Below are 20,306 nucleotides of genomic sequence, written 5' to 3'. Positions count from 1 at the left end.
AAAAAACGATGACAGTGGAGAATGTCCTTAACGGATGTCCTTACAGGGTCAGCAGTAAAAGTAGAGGAGAACCACTTGGAGTCCTTCAGTACAAGTTAACATCATACTGGAATAAGGTCATCATACGAAATATAAAATGAAATGACTCGCTATACACAAAGCTACAGATTGGCTGACTTGCGTATCGTCACTTGTTTTGTGTTGTTTAAACTTCGTCAAAATGTTTCAATTGTACACTCATACATTGTTCCTCGAAAATGTAACTAATGTTCTGTTCCTTTACTTCTGAAAATGGTAAAAGCGGCAAAAGTAGTAAGAGTTGTAAAATGCTCCCATATGAATTGAATTGTGCCTGAAGTAAAGGAACGTTTTTCGAGTAAAAGGTGGTAAAACTTGAAGATTCTTGAACGTATAGAAATAAAAATGATACATGTTTGCTTTTTACCGGCGTTGAAAATGCACATTTTTGTTGTTTTGAAACACGTAGCTTCGTAGTTGTTAATTGCAACGACGTTAATAAACATAATGCTTCGCATATTTTCAGTCATTTGTAAAGCAACTGACGATACGGAAGTCAGCCATTGTACTTGCCTACGCAGATATCACTGACACCGAAATAATTGAAAAGGTCCTGTTAAAATTGATCTGAAAGTAAATTTGAAAGGCGTAGAGACGTCTCAATTGCACCATTGAAAATGACTTCGTTTATCTCAGCTATAATTACTTCAAACATCACTTTGTAATAAAAGGTATGTAGGATAACCATTCGTACAAATTTTTACTGAATACTGTTCGATAACAAAATTATCCAGCGACAATGCTTGCTGGTTTTTGCTGGGAAGGTGTCTGTTTACGTTTTACAATTTTCTAGCAAAAGAGAATAAAAACCCCTTACTCTCTGAGAAAGTTCTTGCTTGACAATTCTTGCTGGGAAAGTAACCAGACAGACTTAATGTAAACAACTCGAAATAACTCCCAATTTAGTCCCAATTTACATTAGGCGAGTTTACTTGCGGCAATTGTCAGTTTGTAGGTGAGAGAGGGGGCTGAGAGGCAAAGGGTTACCATATGCCTCACCTCTCTCTCCATCCAACTGACAATTGCCGCAAGTAAACTCGCCTAATGTAAATTGGGACTTACATTAGGCGAGTTTACTTGCGGCAATTGTCAGTAAATTGGGAGTTATTTCGAGTTGTTTACATTAAGTCTGTCTGGTTACTTTCCCAGCAAGAATTGTCAAGCAAGAACTTTCTCAGAGAGTAAGGGGTTTTTATTCTCTTTTGCTAGAAAATTGTAAAACGTAAACAGCCCAGCAAAAAGTTCGATGCCAAAGATGACATTCAATCATGGGTGCAAGTGATCTAGCATGTCATCTTTTTAGCATCTTCATCGATGAATTTTATATGAGCGTGGACCCCAAAAGATGACGTTCTTTTCTGGATCCTAAGCATGTCATTTTAACCAATGCGTTGACATGTCATTTCCACCAATGCTTTGGCATGTCATTTTAACCAATGATTTGACATGTCATTTTCACCAATGCTTTGACACGTCATTTTCACCCATGCTTTGACATGTCATTTTAACCAATGCTTTGGCATGTCATTTTCACCAACCCCTTGGCATGAAATTTTCATGTCTTGTTTGGAAAATGGAAATGCTGTATTGAAATATGGTTTTCATGAAAAACAAAACTCTTTATTAATTCAAACGAATTCATGAAATAGCTACAATTAATTTATCAGTTTAGTTTTTCAAAAGTTTACATCCAAAATTGCAATGTAATCACCACCGCTGCAACGCAAAAGATTACTTCCTCCGTTCTCCGCAACTGATATTCTTTCATCTTACAAAAGGTTTTTTCAATTATCTTCCCATCACCAGTTCAGATTTCAACATGGACTCCAAATGCACTCCTTTAAGTATTTTTATTTCGTAAATTACGTTTATTTTATAATTTTGTTATTTTATAACAACATTTTGGTAATTTATACTCCTTTGTTTAGTGACGGAAATATGTAGGGATCTACAACCCGGCTTGCTTTAGGGATCTCTAAGAACAAAATGTAACGAACGGGGAGGAGAGACTTTTTATGGAAAATAACATTTATGCTTAATTAATTTATTTTTAATTGTTTCTTTCCAAAAGTAGTTTCTTCTTTATTTTCAGATTCTTGTTCCTTTTCGTTTCGGACTTTTTTTTCAAATTCCAAGAAGCGAGATTTGATTGATTTCATTCTATTGCTTGGTTTACATTTACGAAATCCACTTGATTTCAACTGTCAATTCCATAGGTTAAACGTCAAATGAAATCTCATTTGACGTTTGAGCTATGGAATTGACAGTTGAAATCGAGTGGATTTCGTAAATGTAAACTTAGCATATGTCAGATTTAGAACAGACAAGGGAACTTTTAAAATAGCAATGTGTGCAGTCCGATTCTATTTATAGCTCGATGGTTGGGACTTCATATAATACCAATAGTTTAGAAGTTTTAGTTGTTTGATATGCAGGAAATGTAAGACATAACGACGACAGTTCTAACAACTTTGGTTTGTTCCAGAAACTGCAAGAATCTACTTATTTTTACTACGATAACAATTTTTCCTTTATGTTATCGGAAAAAAATAATAAAAATTAGTAGATTTTTGCAGTACTGGAACATACCAAAATGAAAATAAACAGGTGTGTAAATAAAAACACAAACATCATCTCTATTGGATCGATGGAATGGGTACAAATGCTGATGAAAAGATCGGATCTTTCACGACTTCCTTTGCATTGGTTCAAATCCTAATGAAAAGATCGGATCTTTCACGACTTCCTTTGAACCAATGCAAAAGATGACATGAAATCACGTCATCGCAAAGAACCCCTTCCGTCAAATTTTGCTGGGAGACACCTTCCCAGCAAAAACCAGCAAGCAATCAGCTGACTTGCCAAAACAGAACAATTTGTCCGCCAACAAAGGAAGCAAACACGTTGTATTTTATTAAAAATAAAAAAGAAAATGAAACAAAAAAGTATTTTTCCACTTTACAAATTTGTTCTCCATAAAACAATACAACTAGGCTATGTTATTTCCACAATAATATGCTGTTTATATTAGAGCTTTTTGCAGGGTTAACCTTCTTTGAGAGGATTTGTTTGAAATATAAGCAATGGAATTGACAGTTAAAACCCAGTCGGTTTGTTAAATCCCGTTATATATAAACGGGGTATAAAATTGTTTTTAATGTTCACAAACATAAATCAACAAAAAACTAAAAACGGCTGATTGATTGTTTTCAGGAAGAAGAAGAGCTTGCAAGTGCTTGCTAGAAGAAATTTGTCCAGCAAGAATTTGCAAGCTCTCAGTGAAAGAACTGTCAAAATGTCTCTCTCGAATCGCTCTCTTTTGCTGGTTTTTTGTGTTAACAGACGACTTCCAGCAACAATTGGTACAAATTGTTACAAATTTTAGGGTAACCAGACACAGCTAATGTTAACATTAGGTGTGTACGATAACTTTCCCAGCAATAGGTCTGTACGCTAACCCAAAAGTTTGTGCAAATTTGCACAAACTTTTACAAAATGCTGTTCGATAACAAACTTGCAAAGTAAAAGAGAGAGAATTTGGAGACAATTGTGAGAGAATATTGGAGAGTTTTGGAGACTTTTGTTTACAAGTCTTTGCAAAGAAAATTTTTCTTGTAAGAATATGCAAGTTTGATCAGCTGATTTAAATTCGAATGTTTTGTGGCGGACTTCTTGGCAAAAACATAAACAAACGTTTGGCTATTAAAATAAATAGATATAAAAAAGGGAAAAAATTATTAAATAAATTATGGAAAACGGTAATGTAAGTAAAATAACTTATTTTGTAGTTTCTGGTGACTATTTTTTTATTTTAAAGGTATCAAATCTCAGCAAAAAGCAGTGCATCCATGGAGCAGGAGAAACACAATGAAAACGGCCAGGTATTCCCAACGATATCAATAAATATGTATGCCAAACATCGCACTGCGTTCCAGTATGTTTTATATTTGTGCATTGGAAAGGGAATTATAGTTGTAGCAATACTAAGGACCTCGTTACATAAGAGGCAGAAATGATTTCAGCCAGAAAGCCATGATTCTTATGTACCGAAGCCTTAACACACTAGCCGGGTGGAACACCGTTCCGGATCATTGGCACAAGTCAAGTCAACGGGTTTGCCTGCATAAGTCAATCGACCACTATCAAATAAGAACGTGGAAGGAGAGCCACTATATTTGAAGGCACAAGCTACAACATCATTGGATTTCCGTGTTGCGCTATCTCACAAACTATTGTCATAATCCAATCCGCATTCTCGCACTCAGAACAAGATTTCACATCAAATAATATAGCTGTTAAGTGTGACAAGATTTTATGGATCGAAGAAGAATTTTAAATGGAAAATAAAAAAAATGGTAGACACCTTCAATTGTTAAATTGGAACTCCTTTCCTTTTCCCACATATAGTGCTTTTTATCCCGATTTCAACCTGAAAAGATCCACAAAGTGTATTCTCTAAATAGCCGGCCTTCGGCCGGGATTTAAGACATCTCCTATAGACAGGTGCAAATCTCGGGAATGGGAACAAAATTTTCTTTTAAATTAGATATTTTTGGAGGTATATACATACCCTTCAACAAAATAATACATCGTTGAAATCAGTATAGACATCACTATCTGTGGTAATTTTTTAATAATTTTGTGGAACTTTCGAGGCCTATATCTCGGGAAGTATACATTTCCGCAACAAAAGGAATACATGCTTGGAAATGGGATAAAAAGCAGTATCTGTGGTATTTTCTTCATAGTTTTCTGCGGTGGTTTGCCAACATTTTATACAAGGGACTTTGTGGAACTTTGGAGGCCCATATCTCGGGAAGTATACATTTCCGCATCAAAAGCAATACATGGTTGGAATCGGGATAAAAAGCACTATCTGTGGTAATTTTTTCATAATTTTCTGAGGTGGGTCGGTAAAGGAAAGATAAGCCAAGTAAGTGAAACGACAGAAATGTTTGAAGAATTCATTCAGTATCAGTGTTTTGAACCTTCAGCTACTAATTTAATTGTAAACAAGTTAGAATTTCAATGTATAAATTGGATTTTTTTATCATTAAATTTGCTATGGGCAACGCAACTTAAGTTGGGTTGCTATCCATAATCGACCCCTTAATCTTTTCCGCCAAATTCTTGTTTATCAAATCAGCTGACTTCTTGCAAGTTTTTACAAATTGCTGTTCGATAACAATCTGCAAATTTTTTGCTTCGAGAGAGTAAAAATGGTGGAGAGAGGTTACTGAGAACTTGCTGAGTGCTTGCAAGTACGTCCCAATTTACATTGGGCGAGTTTACTTGCGGCAATTGTCATTTTGTAGGAGAGAGAGGTGAGGCATATGGTAACCCTTTGCTTCTCAGCACCCTCTCTCACCTACAAACTGACAATTGCCGCAAGTAAACTCGCATAATGTAAATTGGGACTACTTTTTACTTGCGAAGTTATCGTACACACCTAATAATTACTCAGTCAGTTCCAGCAACTTCTCTCAGTGAATTTTACTCTCTCAAGCAAGAAAAATTGCAGAAAGTTATCGAACAGCATTTTGCAAAAACTTGCAAGAAAGTCAGCTGTTTCCCAAAATGTATGAAATTTGTTTTTGTTTCTTTTGATATTTTAAACCAAACGGAACAAAAACATAATTTTTAAAATTGCAGTTTACTTATTTAATGCTTTAATCCTATCCACAAAAATGTTAACATTTCGAGTTGTTTACATTGAACAGGTGATTAAAATTCAGCTGATCAGACTTGCAAATTTTTGGGTACAAATTTTCCCAGCAAAAATTTGCAAGTTCTCAGTCACAAAACTCTCCAAAAATCTCCAAACTGTAGTCAGTCAGGATGAGGTGGTCATCTATCACATACATTTAAGTCTATTGTGGCGTATATCTGAATAATAAAATTTACGTAAAGTATTATGGAGATATTTTGCTTTAAATAATCCGGAAAAAATTTTAAGGACTAGTACAATTTCCCAATCAGAGTGCAGGTCTTGTAGTTGGAAAATATATGCGGTACTAAGTTCATAATTTGTTTGTATGTACATTCCATCGAATGTCAGTTACCGAGTTGCAATATAATACAATCGTTATGTGATAATAGCTCTGTTCCAGAACTAAAAAGTTTTTACAATTTTTACCACTTTTACACATTTTGCGTTCCCGTACACAAAATTTATATGAAAATCGTTTACGACTTTTACGACTTTTACCACTTTATAAAGTACGGGAACTGGCCAACTAATTTTAAGTTGTGTTGTATTTTGAATGTGCTTCTTGACAAAAAACTTCATGTAAAATTAACTTTATTTATTACGTATCCCCCTGAAGATGTCAACAAATATTGACGAAAGGTCGGGACAAATGAAATAAAAAGCAATTTTATTTGAAAAATACTTAGGTCTACAGAGCTTAAAAAATAACACAAACGATCATATTGGACCAAGAAAACCAAAACTCGTCAATACACTCCGCCTTTTTTGTTCAGGTATTTCACAAAATAATTTCTGTAAAATTACAGTTACCCTTCGGACAATTCGGCTGTAGACATTAGGTCCGTCTGGTTACCCTAAAATTTGTAACAATTTGTTCCAATTGTTGCTGGAAGTTGTCTGTTAACACAAAAAGTCAGCAAAAGAGAGCGATTCGAGAGAGGCATTTTTACAGTTCTTTTACTGAGAGTTTTCAAATTCTTGCTGGACAAATGCTTGCTGCTACCTTCTTATTGTATCATGGAAGGGGTCTATTTACTTTTTATAATTTTCTAGCAAAAGAGAATAAATACTCCTTACTCTCTGAGAAAGTTACTGGGAAAGAAACCAGACATACATATTATCTGTGCAATCATGAATAAAAATTCCGTGCGGAATTCGTTCCCTTTCCCAATTATTTCCATATTTATGCCAAAAAGAATACCCCAAAAATTAGGCGAATCTAGTTTTCAAATTTTTACAAATATCGATTTTAAAAGAATTTCACTTTTTAAAATTATTTTCCGTGCGAAAAATTCCGCTGGGGTAAATTATAATTTGCGGATTCCCTTAAATATTCATAGTCCATTTTAGAAACTAGTACCTTTTTGTAAGTACTTGGAGCTGTTTGGGAGATTAGGTATACTTGTAGAAACAAGTAATAATGGCAAAATAATATCAACATCTTCTTTTGAAGATAATTCTGTCATAGGATTATTTAAATTTTCCTCATATCCTTCAACATCATGCGTTGGAGGGGCATACTCTTCATCATCTTCCTAATCTAATTGTATTTATTATTATACTCCAAAAGTTCTTCATGGGGATCACGGCAAGCAATGTGTTCAACGTCTATGACATCTCCAGTGCTAAATTCCGCATTACTTGAAAAATAAAATAGTTCTTCTTGTTGAACAATATAAACCTCATTTTGTGGCGGTATGGGTTCTTCATTATTATTTGCTCCTGTCCTGTGATGTTATGGGTTCTACATTAATCTCATTATTATTTGATATATCATTTCCCTTACCATGAAGGTTACGGGTAAGGGTAGGTGGGGACCGCCAAATTCATCGTTGGGACGAAAATGTTTGCTTGCTGTAAAGTATCTTCCATTCAACCAGGCTGTATTTTGGGTTTTCATTTTTAATTTTCCATTTGTCTACTTCCCTGTTAAACATATGTGAGAACGCAACATTTTTTAGTATGCCTAAGGCAAAGGACTCCACTCAAATTATATTGTTTTCTTGTTTATTTTGTTTCTCTTCCTGCGATACTCTGTGTAACCGAAACGTATCCACATACATAACTCTTAAAAAAAAAACAATGAAATTGTTTCCTTTTTTGCTGGGTTAGCTGGGGGAAGTGTTGTTTCTTTATTTGTGGCGTTTAGGCTCTTATTACGCTATTTCAAAATAATTACAAGTATATGTTTTCACATCTTCATCTGATCTACTTATTAACACAAACATTTCAAAATTCCAAATTTCAAAAGTAATGAATGCTCCTCTCTTTTTGTCTTAGACTTTCTTAACAATTTGTACAACATCTTCATCGTTGAGTACATGTTCGATACCGACCTTTTGTGGCTGATGTTTTACCGATGAACCCCATACCAAGGCACTGAAATAGACAAGGTATAAAAATGTACATTCCTCACATTAATTACCTGTCATATATTCAATACTTACTATTTGAATTCCTTTGCAATACTTCGATGCAATTTATTACAGAAATCCTGAATGGTTGTCCTTTCGCTGTTCAATACAATGGGAGAACTGTAATCTGGTAATTGTCCTTTGGGTTTGGTGTAACTGTAAAGAAGGAACGCAAAAATCAATATTGAGTTACAACAAAAAAATATGTGAGGTGGGGGGTCAAATTTATGTTGAAGGGAAACACGTTGGATTTAGAAGCACCACCTTAAATGCAGTAAATTTTCTATTGACGAGAAGTTTTTTTATTCGGATTACTTTAATGTGAATCTCTTGTAGAGGAAATCCATACTTCGCGAGATGTGGGGTCTCCATTATAATACGGAAAGAAGCAACTCGTTAAAAAAGAGCCTAAGTTTTTTAGGGCTGAGATAGGAATAGAATTTATTTTGTCCTATAAATGATTCTTCTATGGGTGCCACCGTTGTGCAGTGGTATGCACACCCGCCTTGCACTCTCAAGGTCTGCCGTTCGATTCCCAGGCCAAGCAACATCAAATTTTCAACGTTGGCAAAATACCCCTCAGCAATGTTAGCAACATTTCTTGAGTATTTTAGCAATGGAAAACGTTTTTACAAGTGGTGTCGTACGACACGCCTTTCGCACTCGCCGATAAGCAGTCGATACCGTATCATTGAGCTAATATTAATGGGGTACACTCATTGATATGAGAAAAGTCTCCCATGTCCCTTCTGGAATGTTAGGGGAACAATTAAAAAGATTCTTATAGCTGAACATTTTGTTAGGAAACGTCTTCAAGTCGTGTGGTCCCCCTTAATCTAACTTTTTCCCAAATTTCCAAACATCACATTTCACAACAACTTACATTCGCACCAGCTGTAAATATTCCCACATTTTCTCCAATAAATCATCAAAGTTCCAGCGATGATGAGCAGATATAGGCACACAATGGGGAATTTTATAAATAACATCCAATTCCTCGATGGAAATTTGATCGATTTTATTCAACAGATATATGCAGGGTATGTAAATGCGATTGCCTTCGATGACATCAATTAAATCATCGCTGGTGGCATCATAGCGCAGTGTAATATCAGCATTGTGTATTTTATATTCCGACAGGATGGTCTTAACCATATCCGCATCCAATTCAGATTGTGGTACCATACTATTGAGATTAACACCACCCTTATCCTTACGTTTAAAATAGATATTTGGTGGTTTCTTATTTAGGCGTATACCGAAACCTTCCAATTCATGTTCCAGAAGTTTCTTATGTCCGAGAGGTTTCAAACAATCCAGTACCATAAATATCAAATTACAGGTTCGAGCGACGGCAATAACTTGTCTACCACGACCTTTACCATCCTTGGCACCCTCAATAATACCAGGCAAATCCAGTAACTGAATCTTGGCTCCCTTGTATTTGATACAACCGGGCACGGTGGTCAGCGTTGTGAACTCGTATGCCGCTACCTCAGAATAAACTCCCGCCAAGTTGGACAGCAGCGTAGATTTACCCACTGACGGAAAGCCCACAAACCCCACTCGAGCATCACCTGTTTTTGCCACTTCAAAACCTGTAACAGGATAACAAAGTTATGTTCAGATAGTGTCCTTATTGTTAATTTAACTTATGTATTCCTACTTACCTTGTTCACCAGCACCACCGCCGCCACCCTTTGGAGAAATCAATTCTCTTCTCAATTTGGCCAATTTAGCTTTAAGTAGACCCAAATGAGCTGAAGTGGCTTTGTTTTTTTGAGTACGTGCCATCTACGGCCCAAAGAACAATAAAGAGGTTAGTTTCCATTAGATTTTGGGAATAAAACGATCAATATCATGAATACAAACCTCAGACTCAATGGCCGCGATTTTTTCCAAAATCGTACTCATCTTGCCAAAGATTTAAAAACTGTTTACTTTGTTTAAATTAATAAAAAATATATTTTTGATTTTCTCCTAATCTAATCTAGAAAAAAGAAGAACTAGCGTGGATTGAATTCTCACAACACAACATCAAATTTGACATACAAATATCGAAAATGAATATGAAGTCGATATTTATCTAATTTCGATAATCGCAAAATCTAATAATCGAAAATCGATTATGGCCGGGCCATGGCACAATAATACAGGTACAGCGGCAAAAACAGCTGGTTATCACACTAGTTGTCAAAATGCATTATTGTGAATAAAATTACATACCAAATGTAAACAAGCAATTGTTATTGTGAACAAATTTTGACGTTTGGTGCGGTAAATGGTCCGATTATTGCTATCGGCCCGGCCCATGGCGGAATAAGAAGGTGTTACATGAAATCATACCAAACGTCAAATTTGGTCACAATAATGTATTTTTGTGAATTGTATACATTTTGTATGTGTTTTTATTCACAATAATGCATTTTGACAACTGGTATGAAGATCAGCTGTTTTTGCCGCTGTACCTGTAATATTGTGCCATGGCCGGGCCATAAATGACAGAAATAGGTGTGTTCGTTTACTCAATAGCTGTGTACCTTTACTTACCTGAGGTTACCATTTTTAACCTGCAAAGTAGAGCTGGCAAACCATCGATATTCCCAACATTAGATATTTTCGATATAATATTTTAAAATATCGATTGCTATCGATATTATCGTTAATTTGTCAACACCATTACTTTGGAGATGAAAATGGCGGAAATGCCAATGCTTTTCTTGACATTTGGTCCAAGTAGTTCACAGAAATGTAAAGGAGAATAGACAATAGCTTTTATTTTATAAAAATATTAAAAAATACATTTTAATTTACCGAAAAATGTGTACGTGTGACTACGGACTTACTTTCTCACACACGCAAAACCGAAAAACAGCGAAATTTCTATTTATTTCAATGAATTTTAGGTTGGGGGTTTTTGTTCCGATAATATCGATAGGCAAAACTATCTATCGATAGTTGATTTTTAAAAAAATATCGATTTTATCGATAGTGCCATCGATTTTTTGCCAGCTCTACTGCAAAGCGTTCCTTAACCCCGAAAAGTGGCAAAACTGGAAGCAATTTTTATGAGAGTGAGAGTGGAGAGAGAGCGAAACTGGCTTTCTCTTCTACCACACGCTACCAGCAAAATTTCTGCAGGTAAAAATGGCAGAACTGATTTTTCGACTTTTGTTTGACGATTATTTCAAGACGAAAAACAGAAGAAAAAGTCGAACGCTGACACAACTAAATTAAAAACTTGAAATAAAAGACGAAAAATGATTTTTTATGTTTCTTTTTGACATTGCTGCCATATCTACCATTTTTCCGTTCCTTTACGTTTCTGGTAAAAATGTTCATGAGAGAGCAATTTTGACACTTTTCTCTTTTACCACCCTTACCATTAAAAAAGTAAAGGAACAAAGCTAAAATTTATATGAAAATCGTTTACGACTTTTAAAACTTTTACCACTTTATAAAGTACGGGAACAGGGCATATGTCATATATGAAGCAAGAAAGCAAGGCAATCAGTAGTGAGATTCTCTAACACATTTTTGGAGTTACCGACAAAAATCGGTAAAATTAAAACGCAAATTATGAATGAAAAGTTCCAATAAAAGTTGACAACACTCATGCTATCGGTAGAACTTTACGATTGCTTTTTATTCGCCGCTAACTTAACGAAAAATATCGGTAATTACCGAAATTATAAGCAATTTAATTTTACCTACAATTGTCGGTAACTCAAAAAATGAGTTAGAGAATCGCACTACATGTAAGGTAGCTTATGTACCCAGGCCTTTAGGTCTTTTGTATACAATTTATACAAATTTTGAATAAACGAACACACATTACACAAAATTTGTACAAATTGTTACTGGATGTTGTTCGTTTACTCTACAGTACAATGCAAAAGACCTTAGCCGATTACAAGAAGTTACTGGACTCTGAACTTGTACAAATTGTTTAGTAAACGAACACACCTATTATGAAACGGGATTCAAACATATCGCAATAATCAAAGTAGATGCTAATCGAACATGAATTTCCAAAATAATATAATCCAATAATATTATATTATTATATTTCGAAAATGATCGTAAATTCGTGTATTTATAGTATTATTTTATCGTTGAGATATAATAATTAGAAATTTTGATTGATAGAAAATATTAAAATAGTCTACATGCACAATTTTTTCCCAATTTTGCGCGGAGTTTTCTTCTTTTTTTTTAGAAAACTTAAAATTTTATATGAAAATTATATTTTTGACACTTTTTAGGCATTTTTGATAAAATAACTTTTTTTCTAGAAGGTATAGTTTTCCTGCATTCGGGCCATTTTTTTTGTTGGCGCAAAGCATGGCATATGGAAGAAGAAAATAGGAAAATTACATCCCTACTAGGGAAGCAGATGCTCATTTTTTGGTAAAGTGGAAGATAGATGAAGAGAGTATTTGTGAAGAGTGAGTATTTGAAAAGAGTGAGTATTTGCGATTTATTGTTACGATAACGTAAAAATGGGCATGATTGGTATAAAATGCAAATAAATAAATTAGTTTTTTTAAATAAATCTGTAATATAGCTGGTCTTACTTTAAAAATAAAAAATTTTAAATATACTTTATGGAAATATTTATTTTTCTAGTCGTTAATTTATAAAAAACTTAATGCAGTCATAAATCAGTGGAATATACTTCCAGTATGCCACCACTTTTTATCATTGCAATCAGCCGTTATAAAATATACAGTTATAATTCAGCAAATAGCCATTTTGGATGTGTTTTTCAAACGCAAAACATGTTTTTATCAAGTAAAGTATAGTTTTTCTTTAAATAATTAAATAAAAATTAAATATTATTGTTTTCTTTACAGACTCCAAGAAACCTCTTGCTCAGATTTTCCGTGAGGGAAACTCGAGAAGTAGATTTGTCAATGAATTAAGGGATCACGAGGAGAAAGTGTTCAATAGTAGCTTTGACACCGTACAAAGTTCTTTGAGCAAAAAGCCAGCAACTTTAAGACAAACCCAAATATGTGTTCGACGGTCACTTAAACGGCCATATGATTCCTCATTTATCACGGCCGATAAGTTGGAAACCAAAACTGAACTTTTTCTAATGCCAATGCCTAATAAGACCAAGGCTAACAATGATGAACGACTAAAGTTAAATTCCACTACTATAGGTCAGCAGATGGTAGAAGAGAAACCTTTTATTAAAAATAATGAAGAATTGGGCGCAAACACCACCGATGATCCCATGGATACTCCCCAGCGTAATATGCGAGTTTTTGTGGGCAATGTGGATTTTGTTATAAAATCATGCAATTTAAAACCTGATATTAATGCTTTGTGGGATGTTTATGGTATGTATGGTCAAACGTTTTCGTATATTACATTCCTTGTTTATGTTCGTTTTTTTTTTTTCTTGCAGGAAAGCTGGTAAAAGTTACCAAAGGAAAACATCGCTTTGAACAGAGTCTTTTGATACGCAACCTAGATGGAAGTGGACCCATATTACAGTGTGCCTATTTTGATTTCGACAATATTGTGCAGCGTATGACATTGGGTATGTAAATTAAAGATAAAACGGATAATTTCGTTTCCGTAAGCTTCATAGTCGTTTAGGTTTAAGTTAAATTTAAGTTCATTACCACCGAATGCTGTTAAATTGTATCAGAGATAGGTCGCATACTTCTTGTGGGGAATACATACTTTACAGTGACATATAATAATCAGTGTAATAAGAGAATAAGAGCTTCCTTTGTTGTTCCTTTTTCACAAGATGTACTTGTTGTTAACCTGATTGCCCTCCGTCGCTATAAAGATCAGAAAATTCAAAGAATATCAAAAAGATTTAGAGGATTATTTTGAACGAAAATTCCCTATGAGTTTTGTCTTTCCGCCGTTTCAACTTAAAGGAGAAATTTAGAAAACTCAAGGGAAATTTCGGTCAATATTGTCCAAAGATAAAATTATTATATACCGTCGATGGAGTCAATATCTAACCGACTATCAGGCTTCGGTATACGATCACACGCAGGCTCTGATTTGCGTCAGATATCGTGTTAGGGTCTTGTTGATAATTTTTGCCTGAGATCTGAAATTATTGCGCTAACATATTTCCATTTACCATTGACGACGCAAATCAGGACTTGAGTGTACTGTACACTACTTCAAATTTATGAACAAAAATTTCCCCACTTAGGTTCCAAAATTCGAGTTGTTGGCAAACTATGTGGCCTTAACTGCTTGCGCACTTTCCGGATCGATCAGTGTATACGAGATATACACCAATCCAATTTTATACGCATACAAAATGTAAACTCATTCGTTTTGCTACAAAATAAAAACACCAATTAGAATTTCTATGTATATAAAAATATATATGTAAATATATTCAATTTTCTTATAAAATATGTATTAATACTTAAGGTTTTTAGTGCTTAGAAGGAATTTTAAAGCATTTTAATTCATGTTAACTACTAGGAAGAACCTATATTACTTTGTACTTAGAAAGGAGAAATTTCATTTATAAGTTACTTTGATCCAGATCAAATATGCAAAGCAAATAAAGAAATATCTTTAAATAAAATGAAAGCTTAAATAAAATATTGAATTGCCACCAGTAGCATATAGCAGTTGTACATTGAAAATATTTAAATATCTAAATACATGAGAACTGCAATTACAACCCCGGCTCCTAGAGCGCTTAAATAACCCAAGTGGACACTGCTTTTCTGTTGGTAATACCTGCAATGCAATAAGAAAAATATTTTTGAATAGTTTGCACATGTTTAAATTAAATTAGACTTACATGACTTTCTTCCTTGGCGAAAATGGCGATGGAGGGCTGACTCCCGGCACATTACTGTCCAAATACACAAGACTATAACCGAATATTGCAACAAGTAGACCACATACTAGTGGCTGTAGGATATGCAACAATTCATGATCATTGGCCCAAACAACAGCACTGCGATAACTGTCTTCAATGAATCCTTTAAAATTTGCAGCATTTTCCATATTGGAATAAGGCACTGGAAGAGATAAAATGCAAATTTAAATAAAATCAAACTAAAGTGAGCTTAAAGTCTAGAAAATTATATTTTAAAATTCAACACCATATTTGGAAATGCAAAACTACGTATAAATAATTTTTTATTATTTGTACGTATGCAAATCAATTTGCACGTAGATATGAAGAAGGGGAGGTGGATTGGATGTTGGGCTAACATCTAGACACTACTTTCAGTAATGAGATCATCATTAGATAGACACACTGAAGATTGTTTATTTTTTCAATACGCATAAACCACACATATATTACGTCTAAAATAAACAACAAAGACCATGTATAATCTATTAATGCAATTTCAATACAATACTTTTTCCAAAATACATCATATTTTTGCTTAAGTTTTTATCATATTTTCTATTTGATAAAACACCTACTACTCTTTTCATTGTTATTCATCAGTATCAATTGCTGTTGATATACTACCACCACAATAGAAAAGGTGATGATAACGGCAACATTTTGACCCTAATCAAACACAAATAACAACAAAAATACTAACAAATTTTGATAAGTTTTCTTTGTAATGGGATATTATGCAAAAAAAGTAGCACGTCTAGACATTTGTTTATAATTACTACCTTGATAATTTTGGTTTGTCCAAACCAAACAGCAAGAAAACCACTAATTGAACTTTCTGAAGGCTAGGTTAGCGGCACGACACAGAACTAGGAAGTTGAATGTAATTTATGTCAAGTGCACACAGTGATGTCATCAGTAGACACTTTGCAGTTGTTTACAATAAACTAAACGGACACTTATTCAAATAATTTCTCTATTCGTCTGTACTCTGTTACGGATTGGGAACAATAACAAAAAAAATGCATTTCCAATTCGATTTTTCATTACCAAAACTACCACCAACGATTGAGCAACACCCTTCTACCCTTCTTCCTCCCCCTTTCCATTATTCATTTCCCTTGTTTGCTATTTATAAGCGTTTTTTACTTACTAACAATAACCATTTTATAGATCAATATTGTGCAAGAAAGAAAAATAAATAACGTTATTAAACGTAAATCGAACAAAACTTTTTTATTTCCCTTTAAATTTGCTATGTCGATGATGCTTTGCCGCTTGTGACTAGAAAATGAATGAAATGTCGAAGAATTATTAAAATCCGTTGTAGTTGACAAATTTGCGTCTTCTTTCTCTTGCATTGTGGTTATTCTATTGATTTGTATATGTTTCTCTTTGAATAGTTCGATTTTGTTTTTTCTTTTTTTAATAAACAATACGAAAGAAGATGTTTTACAATAAACAATGACGTATACAAGCCAATGACGTCAAATGTTTGCCAGAACTAAGAGCCAGTAAATTATTAGAATACGGCGTTAAACAAGTCGGTCGGCGTACCATCCCTGTAGGAAATGTCAATAGTGAATCTATACTGATTTACTACTGACATTAGGCCTGTTCGATAACTTCGCAAGTAAAAAGTATTTGCAAGTGCTTGCAACTACTTGCAAGTAGTTCCCATTTCTCTTTTACTGAACAAGTTTGTTATCGAACAGCATTTTGTACAAACTTGTGAGTTATCGTACAGACCTATTGTCAACAGTACTACTGACAAACTGTAGACAACTCTTGTAATTTACTATAGACATTTTGTATGAACGTGTCATTCGAAAGTGAGTAGTTACATTGGAACTACACCTTTTTCAGATGTAATTCGAAACATTTTAGTTGTAATTCGTAACATTTCATTTGTAATTCAGACAACTACAACAAAAAACAGTTCGGTACTGTGAAATTTCAAAAATAATTTCCAAAAATAAAGCTATTCACATAATTTTTTCAACAAAATGTTATTAGGCAGGTATTAATAAACGCATTATTACAAAAATCCATAAAAAAAATTCACAGTTTTTCATTGAATGTTTTGTTTTTTATTTTTGTGTTTTCAATTACATTTTTTTTTTGACAGCTCACAGTACATCAGCTGGGCCGATGCGGGTATCTTGTATGATTGTGCCATGGCACAATAATAAAGGCATGATACAATAAAGTAGAGGTAGGCCAGGTAAATGATGAAATAATAAATAAATAGATCTTGGCCAGGTATGAAAATCGCTGAAAAATACAACCCTGCAGTCATGGCTTATGGGTACTTTACACGATATGTATTTTACATATGGGTTGTCACTTTGCGTATGCATTTTGTATATAAAAAGTGACAACCCATATGTAAATTACATATCGTGTAAAGTACCCATTAGAAAGTCAAATTGCATAGTACAATAATAAAGGTAGATGTATTTGCACAGTTAGCCCGTCTTACAAAAACATATGAAATTTAGAACTTCGCTGTTTAAGGCTATATTACACCATATGCTTTTTCACATGTTTGACATCAGCTGGTCTGTATATAAGTATACCCAGATTGACAACATACATGTGAAAAAGCATATGGTGTAATATAGCCATTATATGTTAAAAGTACCAAATAGTGTAAAAAGTAAAAAATACTTTAGCTAGGCTCCAGAATATTGTTGCTAGTGTTCCAAAAATAACAAAAAAAAAAGTTGTACCCATGGCACAATTACCAAGGTAGTGGTGTCACACCAGCTGCTGAAAAGTCAAATCCCATTATAAAAAAATATTTTTGTTGTAATTTCCCCAACAACATAAAGAAAATTTTGCCATAACATATTCAAAAATTTACGATACCACTACTTTGGTAATTGTGCCATTGTTGTACCCAAACTTATGACAGTGAAAAAATGTCATTCTCTTATTTTCTACTTGACAAGTTTGGCTGATCCAAGATCTATTTAACAGATCACGTAAGTAGCACAACAACAACTCTATTTTGGCCGAAAATTCTTCAATATGTCAAAATGTTTGTTTACGTTTTCATACAATTTATTCACAATAACAAAATATTTGACAGATTGAAACCAATCAGCTGGCCGTTTTACGCCACCTTATAATTTCATCATGGGCTGATCTAACATCGTGATTGCTGGCATCCGATTTGCAGATAAATTTCAGCTAGAATTTTTGGAAAAATTTTAATTTTTCCATTCCCGTACTTTTGGAACAAATATCAATATTTGACGAATCGTTCTTTCGCAAGTTACTGGTTATGTTACCAGTTACAGAATAGCACTTTCGGTATTTCAACCGAACATTTTCGTTAACTAACGATATCGGTTCGGTAGAAAAAATGGTAAAGAATCATATGGTGTAATATAGGCCATTAGTCTACAGCCATGGTCGAATAAGGTCACAGTTTATACAGTTGGACACTAAGTCCCGGTCCACACTAGAGTGATTTCATTGAAAAAATTGCATGAAATGATGTGTCTTGATCAACCTCCATTGTAGAGTAAAATCATAAAATTGCTGTAGTAGAGAATTCGATTTAAGAAGGCCTAATTTCATGAAACTTTTTAATGAAATTCACGTTAGTGTGGACCGGGACTAATCCCACCTGATTGTTATGTTTGTTGTCAAACGTTATTGTGATTTAAAATACAATGAAACTCAAATCACAATAATATAAAATCTATTAGGGCGAAACCTATAGCTCTGCGTGTTGCGTGTGCGTTCAAAAATATAAAAACAAAATACATGTATTTGTTGTTGTTTCAAATTTGAAATACATGTATTATGTTTTTGTATTTTTGAACGCACACGCAACACGCAGAGCTATAGGTTTCGCCCTTATGTTTGTTGTTAAAAGTTGTAAAAAAAGAACTCTGAATGGCCGACCTTTTATGGGCATTGAATAAGGTGTTACATGAAATCATACCAAAAGTCAAATTTGGTCACAATAATGCATTGGTGCATGGCACAATAATACAGGTGAATAAAATTACATACAAAAAGTAAACAAGCCATTCACAGTAATGCGATATTTTGACGTTTGGTGTTGTTATCGATGTAACACCTTCTTATTCCGCCATGCATTGGTGTGAATTGCTTGTTTACATTTTGTACATGGTGGAATAAGAAGGTGTAGCGCCAAAAACAGGTGATCATCATACTAGTTGTCATGGTGGAATAAGAAGGTGTTACATCAAATCCATGATGAAATAATAAGGTGGCGTAAAACGGCCAGCTGATTGGTTTCAATCTGTCAAATTTTTTGTTATTGTGAATAAATTGTATGAAAACGTAAACAAACATTTTGACATATTGAAGAATTTTTGGCCAAAACAGAGTTGTATTTGTGCTACTTACGTGACCTGTTAGATAGATCTTGATCAAATCATACCAAACGTCAAATATGGTCACAATAATGCATTGCTGTGAATTGCTTGTTTACATTTTGTATGAGATTTTATTCACAATAATGCATTTTGACAACTAGTATGATGATCAGCTGTTTTTGGCGCTACACCTTCTTATTCCACCATGTACAAAATGTAAACAAGCAATTCACACCAATGCATGGCGGTGTAGCACCTTCTTATTCCACCATGCTAGTTGTCAAAATGCGTTATTGTGAAGAAAATCTCATACAAAATGTAAACAAGCAATTCACAGCAATGCATTATTGTGACCAAATTTGACGTTTGGTATGATTTGATGTAACACCTTGTTATTCCACCATAATTTTGTATGAGATTTTATTCACAATAATACATTTTGACAACTAGTATTATGATATTATGATCAGCTGTTCTTGGCGTTACACCTTTTTATTCCGCCATGTCATGGCACTATAAACAGGTACAGCGGCAAAAACAGCTGATCTTAATACCAGTTGTCAAAATGAATTATTGTGAATAAAATCACATACAAAATGTAAACAAGCAATTCACAGTAATGCATTATTGTGAGCAAATTTGACGTTTGGTATGATTTTATCATGGTAGAATAAGAAGGTGTTACATCGATAACAATAATGGGCCCATTTACCACACCAAACGTCAAAATATCGGTCTACTGTGAAATGTTTGTTTACCTTTTGTATGTAATTTTATTCACAATAATGCATTTTGACAACTAATGTGATAATCAGCTGTTTTGCCGTTGTACGTGTATTATTGTGCCATGGATTTCATGTAACACCTTAGCTTTACTTACCTGAGGT

At 34.0% G+C, this 20,306-nt stretch overlaps 3 protein-coding genes across 21 annotated transcripts; 1 reads left to right on the top strand and 2 right to left on the bottom strand.

Annotated features, from left to right (window-relative positions):
* The first annotated feature begins 83 nt into the window (after window positions 1-83).
* LOC141406617 (uncharacterized) lies at window positions 84-14,842 on the top strand. 15 transcript variants are annotated; one of them, XM_073992396.1, is made up of 6 exons: window positions 84-749; window positions 12,507-12,650; window positions 12,832-12,996; window positions 13,059-13,550; window positions 13,619-13,753; window positions 14,393-14,842. In XM_073992396.1, the coding sequence occupies exons 3-6, from the start codon at window positions 12,888-12,890 to the stop codon at window positions 14,545-14,547; spliced, it is 891 nt and encodes a 296-aa protein (XP_073848497.1). In that variant the 5' UTR covers window positions 84-749; window positions 12,507-12,650; window positions 12,832-12,887; the 3' UTR covers window positions 14,548-14,842. The 15 variants fall into 15 exon arrangements, with proteins under 15 accessions (XP_073848497.1, XP_073848494.1, XP_073848495.1 ...); XM_073992393.1 differs by having other exon boundaries at window positions 12,501-12,650; XM_073992394.1 differs by having other exon boundaries at window positions 12,498-12,650.
* 128up (GTP-binding protein 128up) lies at window positions 7,784-10,256 on the bottom strand. The gene is made up of 5 exons (XM_073992391.1): window positions 10,075-10,256; window positions 9,873-9,996; window positions 9,086-9,800; window positions 8,236-8,358; window positions 7,784-8,167 (listed from the first exon to the last, which is right to left on the bottom strand). The coding sequence occupies exons 1-5, from the start codon at window positions 10,114-10,116 to the stop codon at window positions 8,065-8,067; spliced, it is 1,107 nt and encodes a 368-aa protein (XP_073848492.1). The 5' UTR covers window positions 10,117-10,256; the 3' UTR covers window positions 7,784-8,064.
* Window positions 14,550-16,553, bottom strand: LOC141406619 (uncharacterized). Of its 5 annotated transcripts, none has more exons than XM_073992409.1 (3): window positions 16,215-16,553; window positions 15,002-15,224; window positions 14,550-14,937 (listed from the first exon to the last, which is right to left on the bottom strand). In XM_073992409.1, exons 1-3 carry the CDS (start codon window positions 16,420-16,422, stop codon window positions 14,844-14,846), a joined length of 525 nt encoding a protein of 174 aa, XP_073848510.1. In that variant the 5' UTR covers window positions 16,423-16,553; the 3' UTR covers window positions 14,550-14,843. The 5 variants fall into 5 exon arrangements, with proteins under 5 accessions (XP_073848510.1, XP_073848512.1, XP_073848511.1 ...); XM_073992411.1 differs by having other exon boundaries at window positions 15,379-16,525; XM_073992410.1 differs by lacking the exon at window positions 16,215-16,553 and adding an exon at window positions 15,844-16,076.
* Between the last annotated feature and the right edge of the window lie 3,753 nt (window positions 16,554-20,306).

The sequence above is a fragment of the Musca autumnalis genome, unplaced genomic scaffold (genome assembly GCF_047663935.1).
Source record: "Musca autumnalis isolate F117 unplaced genomic scaffold, ASM4766393v1 scaffold_5, whole genome shotgun sequence".
Lineage (NCBI taxonomy): Eukaryota > Metazoa > Arthropoda > Insecta > Diptera > Muscidae > Musca > Musca autumnalis.
This window is presented reverse-complemented; position numbering and strand designations above follow the sequence as displayed.

What these genes read in the sequence shown, in the direction of transcription:
- LOC141406617 (XM_073992396.1), top strand. Translation starts at nt 12,888, where the DNA reads ATGCCACCACTTTTTATCATTGCAATCAGCCGTTATAAAATATACAGT. An exon ending in GCAAAACATGTTTTTATCAA is followed by an intron (nt 12,997 to 13,058) that starts GTAAAGTATAGT and finishes TTTTCTTTACAG; the next exon opens with ACTCCAAGAAACCTCTTGCT. An exon ending in TGCTTTGTGGGATGTTTATG is followed by an intron (nt 13,551 to 13,618) that starts GTATGTATGGTC and finishes TTTTTCTTGCAG; the next exon opens with GAAAGCTGGTAAAAGTTACC.
- LOC141406619 (XM_073992409.1), bottom strand. Translation starts at nt 16,422, where the DNA reads ATGCAAGAGAAAGAAGACGCAAATTTGTCAACTACAACGGATTTTAAT. An exon ending in CTATAAAATGGTTATTGTTA is followed by an intron (nt 15,225 to 16,214) that starts GTAAGTAAAAAA and finishes TATCTCTTCCAG; the next exon opens with TGCCTTATTCCAATATGGAA. An exon ending in TCGCCAAGGAAGAAAGTCAT is followed by an intron (nt 14,938 to 15,001) that starts GTAAGTCTAATT and finishes ATTGCATTGCAG; the next exon opens with GTATTACCAACAGAAAAGCA.
- 128up (XM_073992391.1), bottom strand. Translation starts at nt 10,116, where the DNA reads ATGAGTACGATTTTGGAAAAAATCGCGGCCATTGAGTCTGAG. An exon ending in TCGCGGCCATTGAGTCTGAG is followed by an intron (nt 9,997 to 10,074) that starts GTTTGTATTCAT and finishes TTTGGGCCGTAG; the next exon opens with ATGGCACGTACTCAAAAAAA. An exon ending in ATTGCAAAGGAATTCAAATA is followed by an intron (nt 8,168 to 8,235) that starts GTAAGTATTGAA and finishes TGTCTATTTCAG; the next exon opens with TGCCTTGGTATGGGGTTCAT.